Genomic DNA, 27,230 nt, shown 5'->3' with positions numbered 1-27,230 from the left:
AGAGGACGAGAAGGGAGTGGAGGTCACGGGGTCAGAGCGGCTGCTGGCTGGCACCCATCTGCCCTGGTAAAACGGGATAAGGAGGCTGCCAACCGGGTAAGGAAATCCTCTCATCTTCAGCTCAAGGCTGTAATCCCGGGCCTTGTGCGAGGGTTGGTTCTATTTTCGCTCCTTTCTCTCCCCAGGAACAGCCATTGGCGGCAAGGACTTAGGGCGCTTGCAACCTGTTCTCTGGCACCTGCGGGTTGGGGTGTTGCCTGGCTCAGCCCCCTGCCTTCTCCCTTCCGCTCACCTCCGCCCGACACTTCCCTGAACCCGGTCATCGGCGCCTTCCCCGCTCACACGTGGACGACTCAGGCCTGCGAGCCAGGAGGGCCCAGTTCTCAGAAGCCAGGCCGCCCTGTGAGGGGGCGCGGGCACGGGCCTGTCCACCGCAGGCGTCCGGTCCGCGGGCCCGCACGATGGGCAACGTGGTGGAGGGGAAGTCGGTGGAGGAGCTGAGCAGCACCGAGTGCCACCAGTGGTACAAGAAGTTCATGACCGAGTGCCCCTCGGGCCAGCTCACCCTCTACGAGTTCCGCCAGTTCTTCGGCCTCAAGAACCTGAGCCCGTCCACCAGCCAGTACGTGGAGCAGATGTTTGAGACCTTCGACTTCAACAAAGTGAGCAGGGGCCTGGGTGTGGGTGATGGAGGGAGCCCCCGTCTGCCCTGGGTGCGGGGGGTAAGAGGGGGGACGGACGGACAGGGAGAGCAGATGTGAGGACAGCAGGGACTGCGGAGGACGGACTTCATTTGCACAGGTCTTCGCTCACCTGGGAGGCTGAACGCCCAGTCAGGGACACTGGTCTCACACTCACGGAGCACCTCCTGAGAGCCAGGCACAGGGGTACGGAAGGAGGCAGACCATCCCTGCCCTGCTCCAGGGGAAGACAGACAGGCCCCGGGTTAGTGTTCACAGACTGAGCTGAGCGGCTCCCCTTGCCTCCCACACACACATTGGGATTTACTCCAGAACGAGGGTGAACACTCACAAGACAGTCACTGAGCACCTGTAAGTGCTGGATGCCGCGCGTGGTGATCTGGCACAGAAGCTCACAGGACGCAGAAGGAGGGGTGGGGAGTAGAGAGCAGGGTGAGGAGGTTTCAGCCCTGCTGTCCGGGTCGGGCAGGTGTCTTGGGTCACGCGTGATGGTCTGTGGACACTAGGCCTGGGGACAGGCGGGGTGGCCTGGCCACTGGGGAATCCAGGCCACTCCAACTCCAGAATGCCCGGTGACCTCAGTTCCCCTTGCTCAAGTGGGCCGAAGGGTATGTCTCCTCAAGGAATCGCCTGGACGCGTTGGGTGAAGCCCGCCGGAGAAGCGAGAGGGAACACTGACAAAGGAGTTAGGCCCCGTGGGTTTGGGCCCCTGGTGTTCACCAGCTGGGTGACCTTGAACCCATTCTCTGACCCTCAGCCTCAGCTTAGTTATCTGTATCTGCCATGGACGTCGGATTATTAGTCAGGATGGTTGTTAGTTTCCCAAAAGCAAATCCTGCAATTATTTGGAGCAATTCAGTCAGGATGTAGTGGTGGAAGAGCCCATAGCTGGTCTTCCCGCCCTGGCTGGTCCCCACCCCCCTGGCGCTCCCTGGAAAGGCGAGGTGTGAGGATGCCCTGCAGGGGGTCCGCCGCACGCTGGGGAGAGGCTGCCCAGAGCTTTCCCGGCTCCGCTCACCACCCGGAGAGCCAAACACCCTTATAGGCAGGGCTTGTAGGGAAAGCCGGGGCTCAGAGGCTATTTAAAACGGGCTAATATCTGGGGTCAAGGGGCCAAAGCAGATTATGAGCTTTGAGTCCCAGCCTCAAGGGCAGCAGCATCATGAGGGCTTTCCTAAAGGGGGCGCAAGGGAGCAGAGTCCTGGAGCCTGAGCATGGAGACCTGGAGGGATGGCATTGGCACGCTGGGCCTCCCAAAGCTGCCAGAAGCAGCCATAATTCCTGAGTGGGCAGGTGGGGAAGGGGAGGGGGAGTAGAGGGAGAGAAGCCTCAACACCTTACACCCAGTGCCCCCAAATAGCTCAGCTTCTCCCGAACTACGGAAATCCTTTGGGGTAAGACATTTCTCCCCTCGTATGACACCAGGGAGGGGTGACCACCAACCTGGTGATTACCTAACCCAGTGGTCAGCAAACTGTGGCTCATGAACCACATGCAGCTCTTTGGCCCCTTGAGTGTGGCTCTTCCACAAAAATACCACGGCCTGGGCGAGTCTATTTTGAAGAAGTGGCGTTAGAAGAAGTTTAAATTAAAAAAATGTGGCTCTCCAAAGAAATTTCAATCGTTGTCCTGTTGATAGTTGGCTCTGTTGACTAATGAGTTTGCTGACCACTGGGCTAGTCCCGCCCCAGAGCATGTCTTGCCTTCTAATGCAGGATGTTGAACAGCATTCAGCCACTGTGCATGCCTGTCTCCCTGGTGGAATGTGAGCTCCAAGGGCAGGGAGTGTTTCCTTAAAATTAGTGCCCGGAGCACAGGGGGTACCTAACAGGGATTTGTTATATGAGTGAATGGGTGTGTGCGGACTCATGGGTTTATGGCCAGTTTTATATTTCACACTAATGTTCATTTAAAATCAGTTATTGAAGTGAAGAGCATCCTTGTAACATCCCCAGTGCCTCGAGGACACCAATGGTCTGAGTCCCATTGTCCCGAGCACAGAGCAGGCGAGTGGGTTGGCCAGGATATTGATACAGAGGGGAGTTAGAGCTGGGTGTGCAGGCAGTGGCCCTGGGTCTGCATTTACGGGCGAACACACCACACCCATGTGGTTACCTTTTGTCAAAACGGAAATACTGGCCGTTGGGCCCTTTACAGAAAGTGTCTGCCAGCCTGAGTGAGAGGAGGGAGCCGCTGGGTGAGCAGGGAGTGGGAGTGTGACTAGGGCACATGCTTTGCTTATTTCTAAGTTTTGCGAGGGCTTGGCCGTGCCCGCGGTCACTCAGGTGCGCCCACGCCAGGGTGAATTTCCCACCCGCATGTCCGAGCGCCAGGTGGGACCGAGGAGGCCCGGGTTCAGGCAAACACTGGCACTCACTGGCTGTGCGGCCTGACCTCTCTCAGCCTCAGCTCTCTCAGCTGAAAACGGAGACAAAACTCCCAGTTCCGGGGAGCGGTGGTGAGGTTAAAGGAGCTCAGCACAGGAGGCATAAGGAGCAGCGAGCCTGCTGCAGGATCTTTCTGAACCAGCCACAGCCCAGTCTGGAAGCACGCACACTGCCTCTGCCGTCCTAGAGTGAGGACCCTGGCCTCCAGGCAGCCCCGTGCTCGGCCGAGGTCACCTCTCTCCTACGGTGCGGTTAGGGCTTTCTGAAGGAAAAGCCCGTATCTTTCCATCGGTCCTTTAGTTTTTTCTTTATTTTTATTATTATTTTAAATATATTTTATTTATTTTTCACAGAGAGGAAGAGAGAGGAATAGAGAGTTAGAAACATTGATGAAAGAGAATCATCAATCAGCTGCCTCTTGTACACCCCTTACTGGGATGTGCCTGCAACCAAGGTACATGCCCTTGGCCGGAATCAAACCTGGGACCTTCCAGTCTGTAGGGTGACGCTCTATCCACTGAGCCAAACCGGTTTTGGCTGCTTTTTATTTTTTAAAAATATATTTATTGATTGATTTCAGAGAGGGAGGGAGGAGAGAGGGAGATAGAAACATCAATGATGAGAGAGAATAATTTATCGGCTGCCTCCTGCATGCCCCCTACTGAGGATGGAGCCTGCAACTCAGGCATGTGCCCTTGGCTGGAATCGAACCTGGGACCCTTCAGTCCACAGGCTGACACTATCCACGGAGCCACGCTGGCTAGGGCTCCATCGATTTTTTTAGTCATTAAACTACAACCACAACAACAAATTGCACAAGTGACACAGCACGTTGTAGAGTTTCCAACAACACAGAGAGAGAAAAACGAAAACAGAGGCATCCTCCCGAGTCCCCGCCGAGGAAGCCTGTTTCCCAGCCGCCCCGGCCTCGCTCCATGCGGTCCTGGGAGGCGGGTGGGCGAGGACCCGGGGCTAAGGCGTGGGGCATGGGGCAGCACACGACGTTCACTGTGACCCACGGTCCTCACTGTGGGCTCACCGTGGGCACGGCCTCACCCCGGGCCACGGGCCGGCACAGAGCCGGGCCTCAGAGGCCATGCCGCCAGCTCCGGCCACATCCCTAGGAACTGCGCCGGCTTCTGCTTGCACACGGCCGGTGGAGGGAGCTCATCGCTGACCGAGGCTGGCCCTTCCGGGGGCGGCTCTGCCTGTGGGAGTTCTTCCAGCTTCTCGGCGGCTTCCTGGCCCGAGTCATGGCTGTGAGTGGAGGAGTGGGAGCCGGACCCCGAGTCCACGTGCTCTGACTCGGCGCTCCTGCCCTCACTGGGCACAGCCCGTCTGCGAGATAGGCTTCCCTCGCAGCCTCACTCGGTTTGGAGCGAGGGGGGCAGAGGACGTGGTAGGACTGGCCAGGCCACAGACGGCCAGCTGGTGAACACTCAGGGAACCCCAAAGAAATGTCCTGCAGGAATGCCCCCTCCCCCCAGGGCCAACCTCTGCAAGAGCCGGTGAGGGCCTCGGCTCCCTCAGGAAGCCACCCTCAGCCCCCAGCCCCGGCCCAGCAGAGTGGGTGCTCTGTCCTGTGTCCGGACATGTTGTTGCCAGGGGCAACACAGGACAGCACAGTGATCTCTTTACAGCGGCGGTGACAATAACAGCTAACACTTACCGGGTGCTTTCTCTAGGCCAGGCGTGTTGAGTGCTGTCCATACATGTACTCATGTCACCCCACGCCCCACGGAGGCAGGAGCCATTATGATTATCACAGGAGAGACAAGCGGGGTTTGGGTCCTTGCCTCCACACCGAACCCCTGCCCTCACCGAGCTGGGAAAGCTCACCCAGCCCCCAGCACCCCTGGGTATCCGTGTCTCCCTCCCACCCACAAGCCGCTGGAAGGGCTGGGCTCTGAGAAGCACCGGGAAGCAGCAGGGACCGCACCAGCCCAGTGCCACCCACAGCCCAGAGCGGGTAGCTTGTCAGTGACCGAAGCCTCTGGGGCAGGGCGGGCGGGCTCTGGGCGGCCAGGACAGAGGGGGTGGGCACCTGGGGGTAGGGGGGAGAGGGCTCACGGCGGCCTCCCCCGCCCAGGACGGCTACATCGACTTCATGGAGTACGTGGCGGCTCTCAGCCTGGTCCTCAAGGGGAAGGTGGACCAGAAGCTGCGCTGGTACTTCAAGCTCTACGATGTGGACGGCAACGGGTGCATCGACCGGGACGAGCTGCTCACCATCATCCGGGTAACTCCAGGTGCAGAGGGCCGGCCTGGGCGGGGCGGGGGCTGGCGGACTGGAGCTCAGAGCGGGTTTCAGTCAGCGGGCAGAGCTGCGATCTCTGCAGGGGGCAGGATGGAACGGCGGTCCCTGGGGCAGCTCTGACCTCACGTTCCTTCCCCTGTCTGGGCCTCAGTTTCCTCCTGTGTCCCAAGAGACTGAATAGCTAAGTCTCAGCTCTGCCTCCACTCCCCACGCAGCCCCACCACCACGGAGGAGGGCTGAGTCAGGATGGGCCTCTCACTTCTTCCTCCCTGCAGGCCATCCGAGCCATTAACCCCTGCAGCGACTCCACCATGAGTGCGGAGGAGTTCACCGACACCGTCTTCTCCAGGATCGATGTCAATGGGGATGGTGAGGAGGCCCGGGGAGGGGTCACCAGGGTGTAGGGTCCCAGCACAGACCCGGATGCTAGGGATCCCTAGACCTGACCTTGGTCTCTGGCTCCTTTGCCTCCCCGCCCCCCCCCCCAGCTGCTTCCCCTGCAGCGGTCTTGTGCCCCTCCAAAGACTCCAGCTCTGATCTGATGGAACTCTGGTGCCCAGGAGCCACACCCCCGCCTCCCCGTGACCCCCTTTCTCTCTCCAGGGGAGCTGTCCCTGGAGGAGTTCATGGAGGGCGTCCAGAAGGACCAGATGCTCCTGGACACGCTGACGCGGAGCCTGGACCTCACCAGCATTGTGCGCCGGCTCCAGAATGGGGAGCAAGACCAGGAAGGGGCCGGGGGTGGTGCGGCTGAGGCGGCCGGCTGAACCAGCCCCCATGCTTCTGTGTTGGGTGGCGGGAGGGTGTGGTGGTGCTGGTGTCGCCATTGTTGCTTTTATAGTAGATAGTCCTCAGAACAAACTCTCCACTCAGCTCGCCTCGCTGGGCTGCACAGTGGTAGCACAGGGCCAGGCTGGGGTCCAGAGGTGGGGGCAGTGAAGGACAGTTTCTGAACCTGTGTGACTCCGTTGGTGGTGACTGCTTCCTGCTGGGGGCGCTCAGCAGCCCTCTGCCATCGGCCACTCCCCAGCTCCCCCCCCCCCCCCCCAGCTTCTCCAGGCCCCCTCTCTAGGCATGGAAGTGCCCAGCTGATCTGATGGAACCTCTGGAGCCTGTGGCTGCAGCCTCCATCCCATTGCTACAACGAGCTCCAGGACCACCCAGCCAACGTGTGTGCTTTGCATGGACTCGCCCTTCCCGCTCAACAAGCATTTATGGAACCCCTGCTGTGTGCTAAGGCTAGATGTTAGGTGTGCAGAGAAGAGGAGCCTTCTCATCTTCAAGGAACTCACAGACTAAGCTCGTGGTAATAAAACTAGTGGCCCGGTGCATGAAATTCGTGCACATTAAAAGGCGATTAATTAGAGGAAGTATTTTAATATTGCTATTTGCCCTCTCTCTGTAATAGAAGTGTCAGAGATGAAAGAAAATTAGTAAAATGTATATGAAAACCTTCCTCCTGTCAGAGTCCGGGGTGTGCCGAGAGACCTAGAGTCAAGTCCCGCCCACCACCCACACGTGCTTTGAAAACACAGGAGACCTAGACACGGCCAGCCCCACCCCCATTGGGTGAGACCCAGACCCAGCTGGCCCCACCCCCATCAAGCTCCTCTGGGAGGGGGTGCAGCCTCAGGTCCTCCAGCCTGGCGCTGGGTGGGGGGCGTGGCCTAAGGTCTCCCATCAAGCTCTGACAGGCGAGGGGCGTGGCCTGAGGTCCCCTGTCAAGCCCTGCTGGGAAGGTGGTGCGGCCGGAGGTCCCCCAGCCCAGCACTGGGGTGAGGGGCATAGTCTTTGGTCTCCTGGCCCAGCGCCAGGGGAGGGGTGTGGCCTGAGGTCCCTCGCCCCGGCCAGATGCCATGCAGCCTCAGGTTCCTGATGTTCAGTCATGATGTTCCAGCTTCCTGGCTAATTTGTATATTCCTCTATTATATAGATAGATGTGCTAAGGGAAGCTATGCATGGACTCCTGCAGGGGCACAGGGAACTGAGAGTGAGTCGGGCTCAGAGACAGCCTCACAGAGGTGGTCCTTGTCTTTGAACATGAAGGAGGAATTGGGGTTGCATGTGGAGAAGGTGGTGTGGGGGGAGGTTGGAGGGTGCATTCCGTGTGATGTGTTTGTGTCGTATGGGGGGGGCTGTGTGACATGGGGAGGAGTTTCCTTAGGTGTAAGTTGAGGGTGTCTCTTAGGATTTACATTTTACCAAATTTGAAACAGTAAGGGGTCATCATATCCATTTTCAGGGAGCACCTCCAAGAGCTCCAGTTGTGGGGCTGTTTTGGGGGGTGGGGGAAACACTCCTTCAAGAGGTTACAGTGCTACCGAGGAGATGAGGACGGAGTGTTTGGATGGGAGCGCAGATCCGAATCATGCCTAATGACGGGCCACACGTGCGTGCATTCACACCCTGTGGGAAGGTATGCTGGAGTCGGATGTTGACCAGAAAGTGAAGGAGGATGAGGTGGTATTGTAGAAAGTCCTCGATGATCCAGAGGAAACCCATATTTATTCAGAAGTGACCGTGCCAACCTCCTGCTTCCTTGCTGGCTGCCTTGTGGCAGAGGGTGCCTGTGCCTGGTCCCACAGCTCTGTGATCACTGGGGCAGCCGGGCCAGCCCATCTCTCCAGCTACAGTGACACCTGGCATCAGTCGGGAAGTGGGGCGATCTGTTCCTGGTGGGGCATTCTTTGCACACCCCAACTTCAGGAAAACCTGTCCAAGGACCTGGGGAGACAGGCTGAACCCCTTGTGCCCATTTTTCAAGATGCTCTCTCTTCTGGGCTGTGAGTCTTCACTTCGCTGGGTGTGTGTGGGGTGCATGGAGTTGATAAAAACACAGAGGGAGGGAGGAAAGGGGGAGAGGGAGAGAAGCCCTGGCTGCAGAGAGCCCCCCTGGGGGCTGAGAGGGCGCATGTTGCTCACACCCATCCTGTCCATCACGTGGAAGCCAGCCAGGGCCTGAGCACGGACACAGAGGGAGGTGACGGTCAATGCCGGGGCAGCTGCAGGCACAGGGAGCTGGCACTTCTGCTCTCTGGCGGCAGATCCTGAAGGTCGGAGCTGGGAGGGTGTCTAGACCATTGGATAAGGACGTTCCCCCATCATCACCCCACCCCACCTTCATGATTTGGGGCATCTCTGTGTCCCACCTGGATTATTACTTTTTCTGTAATCAACCAGTTTTCACCTAAAATTTATTCCTATAAAAGCCTTTATATGAACATCAGACCTATGAAGCCACAGGGTCAGCAGGTTGGTTTATTTCTCTACATCAACATAAAAGCACACCTCTCCAGGGTAAAGCAGTGTTTTCCCGGGTCCCGCTTAAGTGGGTCATGCTGGGTGGCACTGCCCAGGGCCTTGTGCTCTCAAGGGTGCCTCTGGCTCAGCCCCCCATCAACCAGGGTGGCTCCATTTTAATCTAGTTTCTACACTGGGGTTGTGCACAGAATTTGTGTAACGAAAATAATTCAAATTCCAAAAAATAATCATCTGAACATGCTGGTCTGGTCCAGGCCTGCTCCCTGTGCAGACCAGGAAACCGAGGTCCGAAGGAGAAGTGGCCGTCGGGGTCACACAGCAGGTCTGACCTAGAACCCAGGTCATCAGCCTCCCCCATCCTCTCCCCCTGTTCTCCCCAGTTCTCTCCATTCCCTAAGGAGACATGTTGGGCTTGTGGCTGGGAATCGTGGGAGGGCAATGCTGGGGAGGGCGTTGGAGAGGCAAGTGTGGGGCCAGGGGTAGGGAGGGGAGCAGAGGGTGGGGTGCAGCGGGGGCTGAGGGAGCAGACAGCTGACCCTCCGAGGGCGGGAGAGCCCAGCCTGCCTCCCCACAGTGTCCCTGCTGACACCCAGGAGGGGACAACTGGGGAGGAGTGAGCACCCTCTGTGAACATCCTCAGGATCCGGGGGGAGGTAACTACCCCCTCACACACTAGGTGAGTCTTCTTCAGACTCAGCGCCTCCCAGGCCCGCCTCCTGCCAGCCTGCCTCCCACTGGGTGGGCATGCTCACTGTGAGCTGGGCCTGTGGGACCCACCCCTCAGGGCGCCCTGCTTCCAGCTAAGAATCATGTAGGGATTGGCGGGGGCCCCACCATGGCTCAGCCCAGGAGCGGCTGGAGGGGGTAAGCTGAGGGGGCTGGGCCAGGCCCCCTGCCCCCCTGCTCCGGACACCCGCTGAGCCTGGAGTCTGGGCGGGGCAGGTGCCCTCAGAACATGGCGCTCCTCCGCCTCTGCTGGGAGATCCAGCCGCCCGGGCTCACGTCCATCTGCAGCATCTTCATCACCCACTGATCCCGGCGGGCGCCCTCAACGAACTCGCTCAGAGACAGCTGGCCTGGAGGGGGCGGGATGGGCGTGTGGGAGAAGGGGAGAAACGAGCAGGGGAGGAGGGGGGAGGAGAGGAGAGGCCTTCAGGGGGGGGGGGGGGGGCGCTGCAGCTCCCACACAGAGGAGCCACAGAGCGGGGCCTGAGCTCAGCGCCCGGGATCCTCCCGGTCCTCCTGGAGCCTTCAGGCTTCTAAAGGGACTTCTTTGCAAATGAGCTAAAGTGTTCCTTTGGCCCGTGGTGCCCTGGGAGTGCCCTGGAGGGCTCTTCTGGTGTGCTCCCAACAGCTGCCTCCTGCACAGCCACGCAGTCCTCTCAGCCATTGCCACCCCTTTTCCAGACCAGGTACTGAAAGGGCAGTGCGGGGTTAACTCCTCTGAATGAGAGGGCAGGGCGGAACTCCTGATCCTCCATTTTGTGTAACTGAACCCTAGCCCTTACCCAACCAATCGGGGTCAGCCAAAGCAGTGACATCACCGCCCCTATAAAACCCTTCCATCTGCTGAAGCTCGTGCTCTTCTGCCATGCCGCTGTCGGTGTGAGTGGAACAGAGCCCATGCTAGCATGGAACAGGCTTTCTGCTATTGCATCGGACTCGGCTCCCTGGTAGTCCTTGGGGAATCACGAAATCTGGGCATCCCAGTACCATCCGTCTGCCCACTCGCTCGGTGGCCCGGCCTCCACCAGCCTCTTGGTAGGAGTTTCAATGGCTCCCACAAAACCCTTTGCTATCTCGTGGTGTGCTCTGCACACCCAGCTCGCAGATGAGGACGCCAGCTGTTGAGAGGTGGAGGGGCTGCCCCAGGTCCATGGCCAGGAAGTGGGGGTGCTGCGGGGGGCACCCCCTCCGCCCCTCTTACCGTCTCCGTTCGTGTCCACCAGGAGGAAGATCCTGTCCACGACCTCCTCCGGCGTGAGCAGCTGGCCTTGCTGCCCGGCCTCCCCTTCCACCCTGCAGGCTTTCTTCAGCTTGTAGATCGCCTGTGGAGGAAGCCAGAGGCATCGAGGGGCCCTATAAACTCCGCCCCTCCCCCAGCCCAAAGGCCAGCACCCTCTCCCCAGCGCTGCTCCCCGACTGTGCGGCCGAGGGCTGCAGGACCCAGGTCCAAACCAGCAACGATGTGCCCACCGGCCTCCTCGCACCTGCCCTCACATGCCACCCCACCCCGATGCCGCCCCACCCCGATGCCGCCCCACCCCGATGCCGCCCCACCCCGATGCTGCCTGTGGTTCCATTGTGAGCCTCAAAGACCTCTAATGAGCCCTGGCAGGTGTGGCTCAGGGCAGGCGTGTGCCCCGGTTGTGGGTTAAATCCCAGTCCGGGCACGTGGGGGAGGCAGCAGATCCATGTTTCACTTTCACATCAACGTTTCTCTCTCTCTTGTCGCTCTCTCTCTGTTCCTCTCTCTCTCAAATCAATAAAAGCATGAGGATTGCCGAAAACGGTTTGGCTCAGTGGATAGAGCGTCGGTCTGCAGACTGGAGGGTCCCAGGTTTGATTCCAGTCAAGGGCATGTACCTTGGTTGCGGGCACATCCCCAGTGGGGGGTGTGCAGGAGGCAGCTGGTCGATGTTTCTCTCTCATTGATGTTTCTAGCTCTCTATCCCTCTCTCTTCCTCTCTGTAAAAAAATCAATAAAATATATATATATTTAAAAAAGCATGAGGAGCCGGGACCGGTTTGGCTCAATGGATAGAGCGTCGGCTTGGGGACTGAAGGGTCCCGGGTTCGATTCCGGTCAAGGGCATGTACCTTGGTTGCGGGCATATCCCCGGTAGGGGGTGTGCAAGAGGCAGCTGATCGATGACTCTCTCTCATTGATGTTTCTAACTCTCTATCTCTCTCCCTTCCTCTCTGTATAAAAATCAATAAAATATATTTAAAAAAAATAAAGCATGAGGATTAAAAACACACACACACACCCATAAACCTCCAAAAACACAAAACAAGTCTTAAACAAAAACAAAAACCCTCCAGTGAGGGATGTGCATGGTCCTGTGATGATTTCAACACTACTTTACAGAGGAAAATGGAGATTCAGCGAGGAAAAGAGAATTCTTTTTTTAATATATATAAAAGAGTAATATGCAAATTGATCAAACAGCTGAACAACTGGTCACTATGACACACACTGACCACCAGGGGGCATATCCTCAACGCAGGAGCTGACGGGGGGAGCACCATTCAGCCACAAGCCGGGCTCACAGCTGGCGAGAGCAGCCTCCGCAGCCCCCACTGCAGCACTGAGGATGCCTGACCGCGGCTTAGGCTGATCCTGGTGGGAAGCGAGCCTAAGCAGGCTGCTAAAGGGTTCCTTAGTCTCCCAGACTGCTAAAGGGTGCAGGCTGAGCCGAGAAACACCCCCCTCCAGTGCACGAATGTTGCACCCCGGGCCTCTAGGTTAGCATTTTTATGAATGTGTGTGTCTATGTGTGTGAGCTGGGATGACGGAGACACAGGTGTTCGGACTAGAGGGAAAGAACAGGTTCCCCCTGTGTTTCTCTCAGCAAGGCCATGTTTGTGCCGTGAAATGGAGACATACACCAATAGGGCCTCGCTCAGTTCTCAGATTGGGTGTCCTCTGAGGACAGAGGTGTCTGGCCAATCCCCAGGGTCTCACTGCCCAGCACAGCACCTGGTACAAAGCAGCCCCCTGACTGACTGGGAGCCTCAGGGGTTACAGCCAGCTCCAGCACACCCCATCCCAATGGGTGAATTTGGACAAGCACAGAACCTCTGTGAGGGGATTTCTTTTACTTATTTATTTTTTAAAAATTTTTATTGACTTTTAGAGAGAGAAGAAGGGAGAGGGTTAGAGAGATAAAAACAATGATAAAGTAGCATCACCCATCGGCTGCCTCCTACACATCCCCCGCTGGGGATCAAGCCCACAACCTGGGCATGTGGCCTGACCAGGGATTGAACCAGCAACCTCTTGGTTCCTGGGTTGATGCTCAACCACTGAGCCACACCAGCTGGGCTGTGAGGGGGTTTCCTTTCCTGTAAAATGGACTGACGGTGCCCACCAGCAGCGCTGGGCAGGGACAGCTGGCGCCGGTCTCCTGTCAGAGTCTGCCCTCCAGTAGGTACTGACTTCCTTGCTCACCCTTGTTAGCGGTCTTTTCAAGCACCAACTTTCTTTTGTGCGTTTTTTTCTATTTCATTACTGTCTGCTCTTTACTGTGTCCTTTCCTTCCTCCCCCTTCCTTTGGGTCTAATTCACTCTTTTTTCTAATTTCTTGAGATGACTGCTTGGATCATTGACTTTCAGCCTCTCGTTTCCTAATCTATACACTTTAAGGCGATACATGGTCTGCAAGCCCAGCTTTAGCTGCATTCCACAAGTTTTGTTGTTATTTTTGCATCATGATTCAGTTCACAATAGTGTGTGTGTGTGAATGTGTGTGTGTGAGTGTGTGAGTGTGTGTGTGGGTGTGTGTGTGAATGTGTGTGTGTGAGTGTGTGAGTGTGTGTGTGGGTGTGTGTGTGAATGTGTGTGTGTGAGTGTGTGTATGTGTGTGCGCTTGTGATTTTTGTGTCTTTGATTCATGAGTATTTAGAAGTGTATTGCCTAATTTCCAAGCACGTGGGGATTTTTAGTGTATTTTATCATTGATTTCCTGCTGAATTCCACTGCGGTCAGGGAGCAGGCGGGAAGGATTTCGATGCGCAGCCCCAGAGAACCCCGCTTAGGGCCGGCCCTCAGCCCGGTGCTCCCGTGGGTGCTGGCCGGGGCGGACACTGACCTCCACGATGTCCAGCAGCTCCGGGCGGTCGATGCAGCCGTTGCCGTCCTTGTCGTAGATCTTGAAGGTCCACTTCAGCTTGTGCTCCAGCGTGCCCCTCAGCACCAGGTTCAGCGCTGCCACGTACTCCAGGAAGTCGATGGTGTTGTCCTGTTGGGAGTGGGAGCGGTGAGCCCTCCCGGCCCGCTGCCCACCTCCAGGGCACAGGGGGCACCGCGCTGGGCATCCACCCCCACAGGCTCAGGGCTTGGCTCGTCCTGGCAATGCGTTGGGCCTCTGCACCTTTGCTCACGCCGTCCTCCCCGCTGGCCCCCGTCCTCTCCACTATCACCCGCTCCACCTGCTCGTCAGGGCTCAGCTCCACGGCCCCCTCCTCTAGGAAGTCCTCCTGCTCAGCCCGCTCAGCCCGTGATCTCTCCCCGTCTCACCCTCACAGCACCTGCCGCCTGTTCTGTGCAGCTCGGGGCTCACTCCGGCATCGGCACCCAATTGCTTCGTAGGTAAGCCTCCTTCCCTAGCTAACGTGCGCTTCGGGGAAAAAGGGAGGGGTTGCTTTGCTTTTGTTTCTCTCTCATGCCTAGCACGTTGCCCTTTCTGCAGAGTCAGGGTCTCAAACATTTACAAATGCCCTCGCTGGTTTGGCTCAGTGGATAGAGTGTGGGCCTGCAGACTGAAGAGTCCCAGGTTCGATTCTGGCCAAGGGCACAAGCCCGGGATGTGGGCTCAGTCCCCAGTAGGAGGCGTGCAAGAGGCAGCCAATCGATGGTTCTCAGCATGGATGTTTCTATCTCTCTCCCCTTCTCCCTTCCTCTCTGAAATCAATAAAAAAATATTTTAAAGAAATATATTTGTGAATCAATGACTAAATGATCGACTTAATCTGAATCTGAGACCACGGTAGTTTTGAAAGATTAAGAAGCTGTGCTCACATTGAAAATTCCTTTGGCGCTTCCATTCACACAGTGCCCGAGGGAAGGGAGACAGGCCGTGCAGCCCCTGTGGACCTGACCCTGAAGGACAGGCCTGCGCCCCACCCCACCCAGGAAGCGGGGAGACGGAGCTCAGGTGCTAAGAGGCCAGAGGGAGGAGGAGGGCCACTTCAGAGGTGACTCTGAGCAGGAAACCGAACTTTCCTGCAGCAGAAATGTGACGGCAATGATCATTCTAGCAGCAGTGAGTGGAGGCTGGGGAACCGTGTGACTCAGGAGCGGGAGGGGAGCTGCTGGTGCAGGCCGCCATGGGCCGGTGGGCCCGGGTCCCAGGCTGAGCTTCCCGGGCGGATTGCAGGGTGGGGACCTCACTCTCCAAACCAAATCCCTGAGGCCTCAGCTCCCAGGAGTGTCTCGTTCCCGTGGCCGTGTCATCAGAAACGGTGCTGCCGGCCCAGAGCACCTCTGTGGGGCTCCCTGGGCCAGGCCACCCCGAGTCCCAGCCCCAGACGGGGTGCCTGGGGGAGCAAGCTGTGAGCAACAGGAGAACAACAGGAGAAGACGGCCGAAAGCCGGGCAAATAGCAAAGAAGCCTCTGGGTAAACCAAGGAGAAAATAAAAGGAGCCTATCTCAACACCTGAAGTGTTTTATTCTGTATCTCTTACGTAGTTCCTTCTGGTCACCTTGCTCTCCCTCCCCCCCACCCCCACCCGCCCACACACACTGTGTATTTACATAATTGAGATCGGACTGTAGCTATAGTTTCAGTTCCTGAATTTTTACTTTAAAATGTCCCAGGTCTTCACAATTATTGAAAATCACACCTTCCATTTTCTGAGGTGTCCCGGACACTCCCTCTCCGAACGCGGGTGCAGTGTTTTACACGGCACAGCGAACACCTCTGGGCACACGTGTTTCTCCAGCGTCTCTGGTGGTTTCTTTGGGCTAGACTAGGGGTGTCGAACTCAATCAGAGAAGGGGCCAAAATCTAAAATCCAGCCTAAATCGCTGGCCGAATGGTTTACTGAACAGTCATAAACTGTCATGGTGATGGAAACGCAGCGGAGTGCAGTGATGACAGCGCGGTGCGGGCCACATTGCAAGGCCTGGCGGAACGGATTTGGCCCTCGGGCCTTGTGTTTGACACATGTGGTAGAGTCTTAGCAGTGGCTGTTTGTCCCCACCCCCACTCATCTTTAGCGTACTGTTTTTGTTTTTTGGGTTTTTAATTTTCTGAAACAATTGTAAGATACGTATTTTTAAAAATTGATTTCAGAGAGAGAAAGGAAGAGATTGATAGAAACATCAATGATGAGAGAGAATCGCTGATTGGCTGCTTACTACTGGGGATCAAACCTGAAACCCAAGCATGTGTCCTGACCAGGAATTGAACTGTGACCTCCTGGTCTGTGGGTTGACGCTCAACCACTTGAGCCACACCAGCCAGGCAGTAGGTGTATAGTGTTATGAAATGTTTATCACATACGTAGATATGAGTAACTCTCAACACAAACTCACTTGTTACCTGTCAGTAGTCACATTCTTCTCCCAATGGTGACATCTGGCAAACACTGATCTGTTTATTCCCATCACTATAATAGTTCCACTTTGGGAATGGAATTAGAATCATATAGTATGTAAGCCTTCAAGGTTGGCATATATATAATTGATTTCAGAGAGGAAGAGAGAAGGAGAGATTGAAATATCAATGATGAGAGAGAATCGTTGATCTGCTGCTTACTACACACCCCACACTGGGGATCAAGCCCACAACCCAGGCATGTGCCCTGAATGGAATCAAACCGTGACCTCCTGGTTCACAGGTCGATGCTCAACTACTGACCCGCACCAGCTGGGCTGAAGGCAACTTTTTTTTCTTTATAATTCCAGTTATTTTTATTTTATTTATTATTTTTTCAAATCCTCAACCATAGATATTTTTCCATTGATTTTTAGGGAGAGTGGAAGAGAGAGGGAAGGACAGAGAGGAACATCGATGTGAGAGAAATATATTGATTGGTTGCCTCCTGCACGAGCCCCAACCAGGGCCCAGGCAGGGAAAAGCCTGCAACCAAGGTACCCTTGTCTGGAATTGAACCTGGGACCCTCTGGTCTGCAGACCGACACTTTATCCACTGACCCAAACCGACTAGGGATGAAGGCAACTTCTTATTGCTAAGTAGTATCCACTGCATGTGGGCCCAAAAGAAATGTCTGTCCCTCCCTTGACTACCTAGAAGACCTGGAATTTGGGGCCTTGTCCATAATTGATTTCCAGTGGTAACCTCTTCTGAGCTGTCTGAACCGCAGGACAAATTGCCATTTCCTGAACATCTGCTCTTTTTATCCTGCAATGACCGCGTGAAGCCCCCAAGGCGCCTGAGCCCACCCCTCGCTCAGGACGTCCTGCGCCCACATTCCCTTCCGGCTCTGAACCTCCCGTGCAGGTGGGTGTCTGGCTCCCCTGTGTGTGGGGTTCCCAGAGGAGGAATTAAATTTGCTTATTTTCTCCTGCTAATCTGTCTCCTGTCTATGTGACGATTAGACTGGTTAGAAGAACCTTGACAGTGGAGGTCCTCCCCTAACCCCTTGCCCCACAAGAAGCATTTTCTGGAGCGCCCCCTACAGACAAGTGGTCTCCCCGTGAGGCTACCAGGAAGCCAGGGCCCTTTCCCGGAAGCTTCCGGCTGGGACTAATCCCTCCCTGTGCCCCGCCCTCCACCCGTCAGCCTTAATTACCCCCCGAAGCCCAGGATGACGGAAACAACTGTCTACTCCAGAGGCAGGCGCAGCATGACAGGCGTGTGATCTGCTCTGGGATCGTCTGCCCTGTTTCTCCCTGAATTGGCTGCACTGGTGACCAGCCCTGACCCCAGCACATGTTACATAAGGGTCCCAAGAGACATTTGAGCTTCAACCCTTTGCTTCCATTCCAGTGCGTCCTCCCTGCTGGTCTCCACCACACCCGCTCCTGTTACCCCAGGGTTTGACGTGTGAGCTGGATCTACGAGCTCTTTTGATTTTATTTGCCCCAGAAATCTCAGACCAGTTGCCTGGAAATGAGACTCACTGATATACAGATGGTGCCAAGCTGGGAAGCAGAGTTGGGTGTGGGCTTGGAGACGACATGGGAAGAGGAGAGAAAGAGGGCTCAGCCCCTGACGGAGGAACTTACGAGCAGCACACCTCCCAGGAGAGTTCTTCCTGGCGGTGGAATGTCAATCCAGAGGGGCTGGTGGAGTCAGAAAACCAACAACGGATGCCCAAACAGTCAGTGAAAATTTGATGAGCTACGGGGTATTTCCTTTGTCTTGAGCACCCTCGGGCCCGTAAGATGCTTACTGATTACAAAGGGAGTAGAGTAACTTGGAGTGGAGCAACCCAGCAGGCACCACATGACTACATGAAGAAGTCAACAACCCCAGTAAAGGGACAGACCAACGTCACCTGCCCCTGACATCGTGCCCTGAGGACAGATGCCACTTCTGCCACAAGTGCACACTCTGGGTCTGAAATGTCAGGGTCAAATAAGACAGAGAAAAGCAGAAATTAAAGGATCCAAGTTCAAGGTGAGGAGACAGGAAAGTAAACGCAAAGAGCGATCACCCCACACTGCCCAAGGAAACAAAGCCTCGAAGGGCAGTATCGGCACAAATTGACCAAATTTGAATATGGATTGTTAATTAGATAATAGAATTATGTCAGTGCTAAATTTCCTGACTTCAATATCTGAATTAGGTTATCTAAAAGAACGACCTTATATATTTTATTGACTTTTTACAGAGAGGAAGGGAGAGGGATAGAGAGCTAGAAACGTCGATGAGAAACATCGACCAGCTGCCTCTTGCACACCCACTACTGGGTATGTGCCTGCAGCCAACGTACATGCCCTTGGCCGGAATCGAACCTGGGACCTTTCAGTCCGCAGACCGACGCTTTACCGCTGAGCCAAACCAGTTTCGGCCGACCTCATTTTTTAGAAGAAACACAGAAATACTTAGGGATAAAGGGCATAATGTCTTCAATTTTCTCTGAAGTTTGAAATCCTATCAAAGTAAAAGTTATAAAGAAAGGAGAAAGAAATTGATGAATGTATATGCTACTTTGTAAGACAAAATGGGGTAGAAGGGGCCCAGCTATATTATGCCCAGGGCTAAATAATCTATTTTAGCCCCTGAATTGTTATATTGAATTTTTAGTTGAATAAGAGGAACAGCGATACATTTAGGATAGTAAGTTTTGTGAAATAGGACCTGCTTTTAAAAAAATAATTTTTTCTCTTTATAAAACACAAACTGCCTCCCAGTCAGGCACACTTGTCTGGGAGTCTGGACCCCTGAGGAGATGATCTTGGGCAGGTGGATTCACTTCCTTTTGCCCCCGTTTCCTCATCATTTAATCTGAAGTGACAAACCCCGCTCGCACCCTCACCGGCTGGCTGCTGACTCAGAAGCTGAGAGGAGTCTGGGTCTGTGCCAACGTGGCTGGTCCCATTGGGGCAGCTCTTTTGCTTCAAATTATTAGAGTGACAGGGGCTGGTGGGGGTGGAAGCCGGGCCCTCAGGCTGCAAAGCCCTGGCTATCCACACAGAGAGGACTGGCCAGTGTGCCCGCTGCCCAGCCCACCGCCAGCACCAGGAGTGGAGAGAGGGACAGTCGGAGGAAAGTGGAGATGGAGAGGAGGGAAGAAAAGGTGGGAAAGCTCAGAATGACCAGAGAGGGAGAAGGAGAGAAAGAATGAGACAGAAAAGGAGAGGGGAGTGGAGAGAGAGGAAGAGCAGGAGGACTGGGAACTGGGAGCCCCCGTGAGGCTGTTCTTTGAGCTCAAGGATGAGATGTGGCCAAGTGGACCGGCCGCCAGCCCCCGCTTCAGGGCGCCTTACCCCGTTCTTGTCGAAGGCGCGGAACATGCCCTCCACGTACTGGGTGGCCTCCTCGTTGCCCGTGACCTTGAAGAAGCGCTTAAACTCGTGCATGAAGAGCGTGCCGCTGGGGCACTCCACCACAAACTTCTTGTACCACTCCTGGAGCTCCGCCACGTCCACCTCGCCGGCCGCCTCCGCCTGCTCCCAGCTGAACTGCTGCCCCATCCCGGCCCCGAGCGGCGGGGGCGAGGGCCCGTCTCCTCCGGCTGCTGCTGTGGATTCTTACACAGGGTCCGCTCCCTCCCTTTCCTCCGCTTAGCCAGCCTCCTCACCATCCCCCGGGCAACTGAACATGATGGACAGGGGAGGGCAGGCGACAAGGTGGACAGAACCAGGCCAGCTAAGCGTCCTAAGATCATTAGAAGATTCCCTCGGAAGGTCTGACCTCCAACTTGCTAAGCTCCCCCCAGCCTCACCCGTCCTCTCCCTATTGTTCACCGCTCAGCTACGCCACCCAGAAGATTCTGAAGAGGGAGAAGGGGGGGAAACTGAGGGGAGGGGGGAGTGACAACCAGGTGGGAAGACAGGCTGAGACCCTCCCAGACCCTCCCTTGCCCCTTTATTTTATTTACTTATTATTTTTTAAAAAATATATTTTATTGATTTTTTTTTTTTTTTTTTTTTTTTTTTTACAGAGAGGAAAGAAGAGGGATAGGGGGTTTGAAACATCAATGAGAGAGAAACATCGATCAGCTGCGCAACCAAGGTAACATGCCCTTGACCGGAATCGAACCTGGGACCCTTCAGTCTGCAGGCCGACGCTTTATCCACTGAGCCAAACCGGTTTGGGCATTTATGCTAATTTTTTATTGCAGTATAAAGATGATACCTCCAAGAAATCAGAAAGCCTGCAGCACTGATTTTTCTAGATCTGAGGGGCAGTCATTCCACTGACTGTCCGTCTAGGGGCAGCACCGCCGCCTCCCATTGGGTGCTCACACCTCAGGTGTCGGTACCGAGGCCTGACCTGTCATGGCTCTCTGCCTCCATGTGCCCCTAACCTCTCCGCTGTTCTAACTTCCTCCCCATTCCTGAAGTAGGAACTCTACTTCCTGTCACCTGCCAAGTGCTGGTGGGTTTCCCCCCCCACAGCCCCCACCCATCAGGGTCTGGAGAATAAGGCCAGTCTCCTCCTTCCTCTTCACCATTGCTTCCCCTCTGTCTCCTTTTCCCTCAAAAATGCCGGTCCCTTCGAAGCCACGTCCGCCTCCACGTACTCATCCTTGTTGCCATTATTCACTGTGACTTCACGTGTGTCTCACAGTATCCGTGCAGGGACAGCCCGAGGGGGAGAGCTGACCCACCCCACACTCAGGCCTCCAAGGTCCGTATCTCCTTAGTTCCCAGAAGCTCTCCTTCCCTCCCACACTGGCCTCCCATCGCTGTGGTCCCGGCCCGGCCGCAGCTGCAGCATCCGGGGCTTGCTGGACACGCACATTCTCAGGCCCCACCTCGCCCACCGAGCCAGGAACCCAGGGTGGGCCCAGCATCTGTTTTCCTGGTCCTCTATATCCTCCCAGAGTGCAGCTTAGGAGCCGCTCCCAGGCGGGCCTTGCTATCAGGCTCTCTGTCCCCCCATTGTGGCATTCTAAGAATCACCTCTCCTTCCAGCTCATGTATCCTAACCCCCTCACTCTACGACACCAGCCGTTTTGAGACTTGCAACCTGTTGGTCTTGTATTTTTTAAAACACCTGTCATCTCGCTTACAGTGGATCCCATTTTCCTCTTATCCTTATCCTTATCCCCGGCCTGACACACCCGACGTTTCCTGGCCGTTACCCTGACCTTTGCTCCCCTCTCTCCCTGCAACTGCTCCCTTGGCAAAACCTGACCCTGGCTACAGCTAACCACCACCTGTGCTAACACCTCACCTGCACCCAGGAGCTGAACACAGAAACAGTCATCAAATCACGCCGGCTGCACACACATCCAACAACGGCTTACCCCTCCCTGCCGGCTTCACCTCCCCTCCCTGGGATGGCCATCGCACAACACGTCCCACCCTCCATCTTCTACTCACTTCCATGTTCAGCTGATGACCTGCCATGCTTCATTTCAGAGAATCAGGCACATCAGACAACCACCTCATCTTCCCACCGGACACACTCTCTGCATCTGAACCACGTGCTCTGCCTCCTGGTTCAGTGGAAGCAGCGTCCCCTCCCCACCTCTCCCTGCCAAGTCCTCCAGGGCTCAGCTCTCTGCACTTCCTCCCCACAGTGATTCCTTTCTCTTCTGCATCCTGCTTTTCCTTCTCTGATGGAGCAGTCCCACCTGAAGACATGCTTTCGGATCACCATTAATAAAACAAAGTCAAACAACAAAAATCTGGCTATGACGCCACCTGTAGGGTCCCACACTTTACCAGGCTCCACCATCCGACTTGTGGGTGAGTGAGTGACTCCAGGCCTAGCCTTCCAGACACCCTAGCTGATACCAAATGGAGCAATGTCCCCGCAGGGCCCTGACCAAATTGCAGGTTTGTGTGCAAAGTAAATGTCTTTGCTTTAAGCTACTAAATCTTGGGTGTTTTTCTAGGGTAGCAATCAATAACTAATCATTCTCAAGCCTGTTTTGTGTCCTCATCTTTCTTTTTTTTTTAATTTTTTTAAATTGATTTTACACAGAGAGGAATTGAGAGGGGCAGAGAGTTAGAAACATCGATGAGAGAGAAACACCGACCAGCTGCCTCCTGCACACCCCCTACTGCGTATGTGCCCGCAACCAATGTACATGCCCTTGACTGGAACCGAACCCGGAACCTTTCAGTCCGCAGGCCGAGCTCTATCCACTGAGCCAAACCGGTCCCGGCTATGTCCTCATCTTTCTTATGCTCTCAACGTACTCCAAGTGGATGCTCATCCCATCGCTCCATGAACAAGGCTTACACAGTCAGTGGTCACCAATGACCTGCTTTCATTACTTGACTTGCCAGCAGATTCATCATGGTTCACCACGTGAATTCTTCCTCCAGGTTTCAAGGACCCACGCTTGTCTGGTTTCACTCTAACCTCACTGATGGCTCATCGCCTCCATTTTACCAAATCTCTACGTGCTTGGGGCTTCCCAGGCTTGTTCTTGGTACCCTTCTCATCTCCCCACCTTCTCTCCAGATGAACTCATTCATCCCCAACATCACATACAGTTGTAGGCTGATAGCTTCCACATTTACATATTCAGCCTGGACTCTTTCCAGAACTCAGATTCACGAACTCAGCTGCCTACTAGACATCTACCCTCAGATGGCAAACTTAGCAAGGCCAAGGCCAAAGCTCAACTACTGATTTTCTTCCCAAATCCCTTCTCAACTGCAGTAATGGCATCACCATTTACCCAGTTGCTTAGGCCAAAACCTAGATGTCATTCTTGACATCTTAGGTCTCATTTCAATCTATTAGTAGGTCATTCCATCAGCTCCACCTCCAAACTACATTCTGAATCAACCACTTCTCATCACCTCCACTACGACAACTCCAGTCCAGGCCACATCCTCTCACCTGGACCACTGCAGAAGGTCCTAACCAGTCTTCCTGCCTCCTCTGGACAACCCCCTCCTCCCAGTCCACACCCAGCAGCCAGAGTAGTGTGTTCTAAGGCGCAAATCAGTTCCTATCACTCACCCGCTCCAAACCCTCCAATGGCTGCCCATTTGCACGCAGAATAAAACCCATACAGCTCATCACAGCATCTGCCCCTGCCTGCTGTTGTCACGTTCCTCTGTCCCTGTCTGCAGACACACCAAGCTCGCTGGGTCCTACCCCTGCCTGGTCCTGCTGCTTGGCCTGCTCTCCCCTCAGGCCTTCACATGGCGGCCTCCTTGACTGCCCCCCCTCCATCGCCTCCTCAAGGAATTCTGACATTATCCTACTTCATTTTCTTCAATCGTGTTTAACTGCAGTTGAAAACTATCTTATTTTTTTCCTTGTTTACTATGTCTTCCCCTTAAGAGTCTATAATGCTTGAGGACGGGGACTTCACCCGACACCATGGAATTCCCAATGCCTAGGACAGGGCTTGGCAGATACAAAGAACTCCAACACGTGTTGAGTAACCGAGCCAAGTGCCTGACACACAGTTAGTGCTGAATTAATGGGAGCTATTAGTCCTTCAAAGACAACTCCTCTTGACTCCTTTGAGTGCCTGGGTTAGCAGGTTTTTATTGATGTGAAAGATAATGGGCCTTTAGAACTAGAAGAAGCTAGCTCAGGGATTTCAACATTTCTCCCCCCTCATCACACCCGAAGACATGTGTCCATCATCGGCTCAACTGGCTCGGTGTGAAGACGGTGTCATACCTGACCATCTTTTTGAATTTATGGACATTTAAGCAAGATTGAAGAGTGATTACAGGACAGTGTGTTCACATTAAGAAATTGTACGAATGAAATGTAACTTAATTTAGCCTCTGGCTAAAGAATCTAAACTTCAAATGCCTTTTCATGTGGGTCAGTTGACCATGACCTGCCCCATTAAGACGCTGAGCTGCTGAAGTATAAATATATCATTTCGAAGAAGATTAGGACTCCACAGAGGGAAATGACAGCTTAAAGGAGTAATAATAGTAAGGGTTTAAGGAGGGCAGGGGTAGGAATTGAGCAGGGATTTGCAGAGAACCCGGGGTTCACAGCCAGTCAGCCATAAGCTTGGCTCCAGATTTAAGAAATGCTTGAGCCATAGACCGAGTCTGCTGAGCCCTCCCTGGGCCGGCCCCAGCCTACTGTCAATAACCTCCGTCATCAGCCTAACTCATGTGCTGCCCCTCACACCCTGTGGGCCTGAACACTACAGGGACCAGGAATCGCACTGTGTATTATACTTTTTATCTTTATTCAGATCACATTTACATCTTTTATGCTTTAGATTCCCCCCACTCCCAGTTGATCATTTTTACTTGTAAAATTTAGGGGAAATCAGTACATTTTACCAAGGTGAAAGGGGAAATAAATCCGGATTTTAGGTTTGAATATTCTGAGAACCTCCTACTCTTTGAAAATTAGGTTCTGGGGCTGTCCCTGTCACTAATCCGAACTCATACAAATCAGTCTCACCCTTTTTGCCTCAGCGTCATCTGTGAACAGAAAGGATACTGAATGGGGAAGTCAGAACTTGGTTTTCTGTCCCAGAAAATGGGGGTAGTAAAGATTAAATGGGTTATAAAGATTAAATGAGAATATCTGTATTGTGAAATGCCTGACATAATGCATGGCGGTGATTACAGTGCTCATTACATGCTTTCTCAGCTAAATTAACCATGACAGCCCTTCTAAGGCAACAGCTTCCCCCCTGGGACACTCGGAGATCCTTTCCAGCTGGTACCTAACCCGTGCAGTGCACAGGCATCTGGGGTGCCATCGGATTTGCACTCCATCTAGTGAGAACTATTATTCACTCATGCCTGTTATTTACTCGGAACTGTGAGGCATTCTATAAGTTACCTAATTAAACACTCCTACCTTAATGAGGAGGCATTATTTTCTACATTTTACTAACGAGTAAATTGAGGCTCTGACAGGATTAACTATCTTGTCCAAGTTTATTGCAGTTAGTGCGTTTTAATTCTTATCTGACGCAGACCTGTCTGACTCCAAGGTCCATGTTTTCCCTACTCTGCAGTAAAACTAAATGTAGGGGAGGAATGGCAGCTGACAAATAAAATGTTAAGAAATTAGACTCCTTTTAAAAAAAATGTATTTTTATTAACTTCAGAGAGGAAGAGAGATAGAAACATCAATGATGAGAAAGAACCATTGATTGGCTGCCTCCTGGATTCTCCCACTGGGGACCGAGCCCGCAACCCGGGCATGTGTCCTTGACCGGAATCAAATCCGGGACCTTTCAGTCTGCAGGCCGACACTCTATCCACTGAGCCAGACCAGCCAGGGCTGGACTCCTTTAAAACAATTGTTTTATATATTTACTGTGGTCTGTATAAGGTGACTAAGGGAATTCTTTGACAGTTTTGAAACTAGGCACCAAACAAGTCTAATTCGTAGAGTTCTATCAATAATTTCAAACAGACCATAATATTATTTTGTTTCATATGAAAAGGAAATATATTTCAGATTAGAGGAAGCAACAATGAACTCTGGGCTACCTCTCAATAATGTCACTTCCCTCCTCTCAATAATTTCACTTCATACCTGCCTTCTGGTTCATTCTACCATCAGGTCCCATTTTCTTTTCTTTTCTTTTTTATTAAAAAGTCCCGATTTTTGGAAAGAATTTTTTAATTATTTTGGACTTTTTTTTTTTAAACATATATTTATTGATTTTTTACAGAGAGGAAGGGAGAGCTAGAAACATCGATGAGAGAGAAACATCAACCAGCTGCCTTTTGCACACCCCCTACCGGGGATGTGCCCGAAACCAAGGTACATGCCCTTGACCAGAATCAAACCGGGGACCTTTCAGTCCGCAGATCGATGCTCTACCACTGAGCCAAAGCGGTTTCGGCTCAGGTCCCATTTTCTCTTACCACCTCCCATCCCCACTATGAACAGAAAGTGAGACTTGGGCATTAATTCTAAGTTTTAGAATATGCATTTTACGTGGGAGACCCAACTAAAAAAACAACACTTTCTCAGCCTACCAGGATAAAGAAATTACCTTGTTTATATCAAGATGTATGTAGGTTTCAAATACTTATGTCACAAAAGTATCACTACTTTTTGCCACTTGCATAGTTTATTTGCATATTCATCTTAAAACAATATTTTAATATGCAATTTAAAGTGCCAACCTGGGTTACAGGTTAATTGAAAATGAAAACAGTCAGACTCAATGCACCCCTTTAGCTCAGAGTAAGTAAGTCATGGGAGCTGAGTGTGCATAAATCATCCTACCACACTGCAGTGATTAATAGTGTCTAAACACATACAAAGAAGTTGTATTTATTTTTAGAGAATTATTTAAAGTTCAAATGGGTCACAAATTGCTGCTTTGCTAGATATAATTACCATTCTATTGCTCTTGTTTTATTGACTAGTTCTTAATCCTGAGGCTTATGCCTGCTTACACCCAAGATAAGCATGCTTTAGGCATTTGTGAATGACAGAGTCAGCAGCTGAGCTCGGAGGGAAGGTGGTTAGGGGCCACAAGGCTGTAATTCTTTCCATGTTAATGACAGTAATGTAAGGCTGACACATAAGCAGTATGCATTCAAAACACCGACACCTGATAGCAGGCAAGGAAGAGAGAATGGGAATTCCAGAGCGAGGGGGGGAACACTGAGAAGAAATAACTACTCCAGAGATGTGAAGAAAACTACAAAGACGGAGCCCTGGCTCTGCCATGAAAAGGAAACCAATCACTCCCTTGGGGTTGATCCCTCAACAGTTTCAGGCTGTCGTGGTCCTGCTCCTTTCAGGGCTGGAAGCACTATTTAATTTCATGGAAAAGGAGACATCTCCGAACAAAAGACTGCCATTTACCCAGAGAGAGAGGCCTTCTTATCAGCGAGGAGCTTAATAAGGAAAATAGTTTGTGCCTTGCACAACTTTCAAAAGCCGTTATTTCTATTCAGTTTTTGGTAAGTTAACAAAATAAGAGCCTGTTGAATGAATGAAGCACAGGATGGGAGAAACGATACAGTGGTAATATCTTGAGAGCTTAAGTTCCATTACTTTTACTAGAAGGTGCAGTGTATGCCTCAAGTGTGCTTGGTCTGCTGCAAAGTATGTTCATTTTCAAGAACGGAATGCTTAAATGAGGTCACATTTGGAGGTCACACCCCCGGACAAACAACCATATGCTGGCCTGTTCTAGAGTATCAGAAACTTCAATTGCTCAGTTAAATTAATCAAATTAACAAACGTTCCTTCTAGGAATTTCAAAAGAAAAAAAAGTATGTGAGCAGTATTTCAAATATTCACTTTCAGATGAATGATATGATGTAAATTAAAATTAGTACAAACTATTAATTGAATAGTAGCAGAATTAAATATAGACTCTTTTG

General features: G+C 53.2%; 2 protein-coding genes across 2 annotated transcripts; one reads left to right on the top strand and one right to left on the bottom strand.

Annotated features, from left to right (window-relative positions):
- Positions 1-461: 461 nt before the first annotated feature.
- Positions 462-6,112, top strand: LOC118706052 (guanylyl cyclase-activating protein 1). Its single transcript, XM_036415183.1, has 4 exons — positions 462-662; positions 5,178-5,327; positions 5,621-5,714; positions 5,949-6,112. The coding sequence occupies exons 1-4, from the start codon at positions 462-464 to the stop codon at positions 6,110-6,112; spliced, it is 609 nt and encodes a 202-aa protein (XP_036271076.1).
- A 2,622-nt stretch (positions 6,113-8,734) lies between these two features.
- On the bottom strand, positions 8,735-19,805 carry GUCA1B (guanylate cyclase activator 1B). The gene is made up of 4 exons (XM_036413916.2): positions 19,233-19,805; positions 13,421-13,570; positions 10,534-10,654; positions 8,735-9,682 (listed from the first exon to the last, which is right to left on the bottom strand). Exons 1-4 carry the CDS (start codon positions 19,437-19,439, stop codon positions 9,555-9,557), a joined length of 606 nt encoding a protein of 201 aa, XP_036269809.1. The 5' UTR covers positions 19,440-19,805; the 3' UTR covers positions 8,735-9,554.
- Between the last annotated feature and the right edge of the window lie 7,425 nt (positions 19,806-27,230).

The sequence above is a fragment of the Pipistrellus kuhlii genome, unplaced genomic scaffold (genome assembly GCF_014108245.1).
Source record: "Pipistrellus kuhlii isolate mPipKuh1 unplaced genomic scaffold, mPipKuh1.p scaffold_m20_p_5, whole genome shotgun sequence".
NCBI classification, from domain to species: domain Eukaryota; kingdom Metazoa; phylum Chordata; class Mammalia; order Chiroptera; family Vespertilionidae; genus Pipistrellus; species Pipistrellus kuhlii.
The sequence above is the reverse complement of the archived record's forward strand: the minus strand, read 5'-3'. Positions and strand labels throughout refer to the sequence as shown.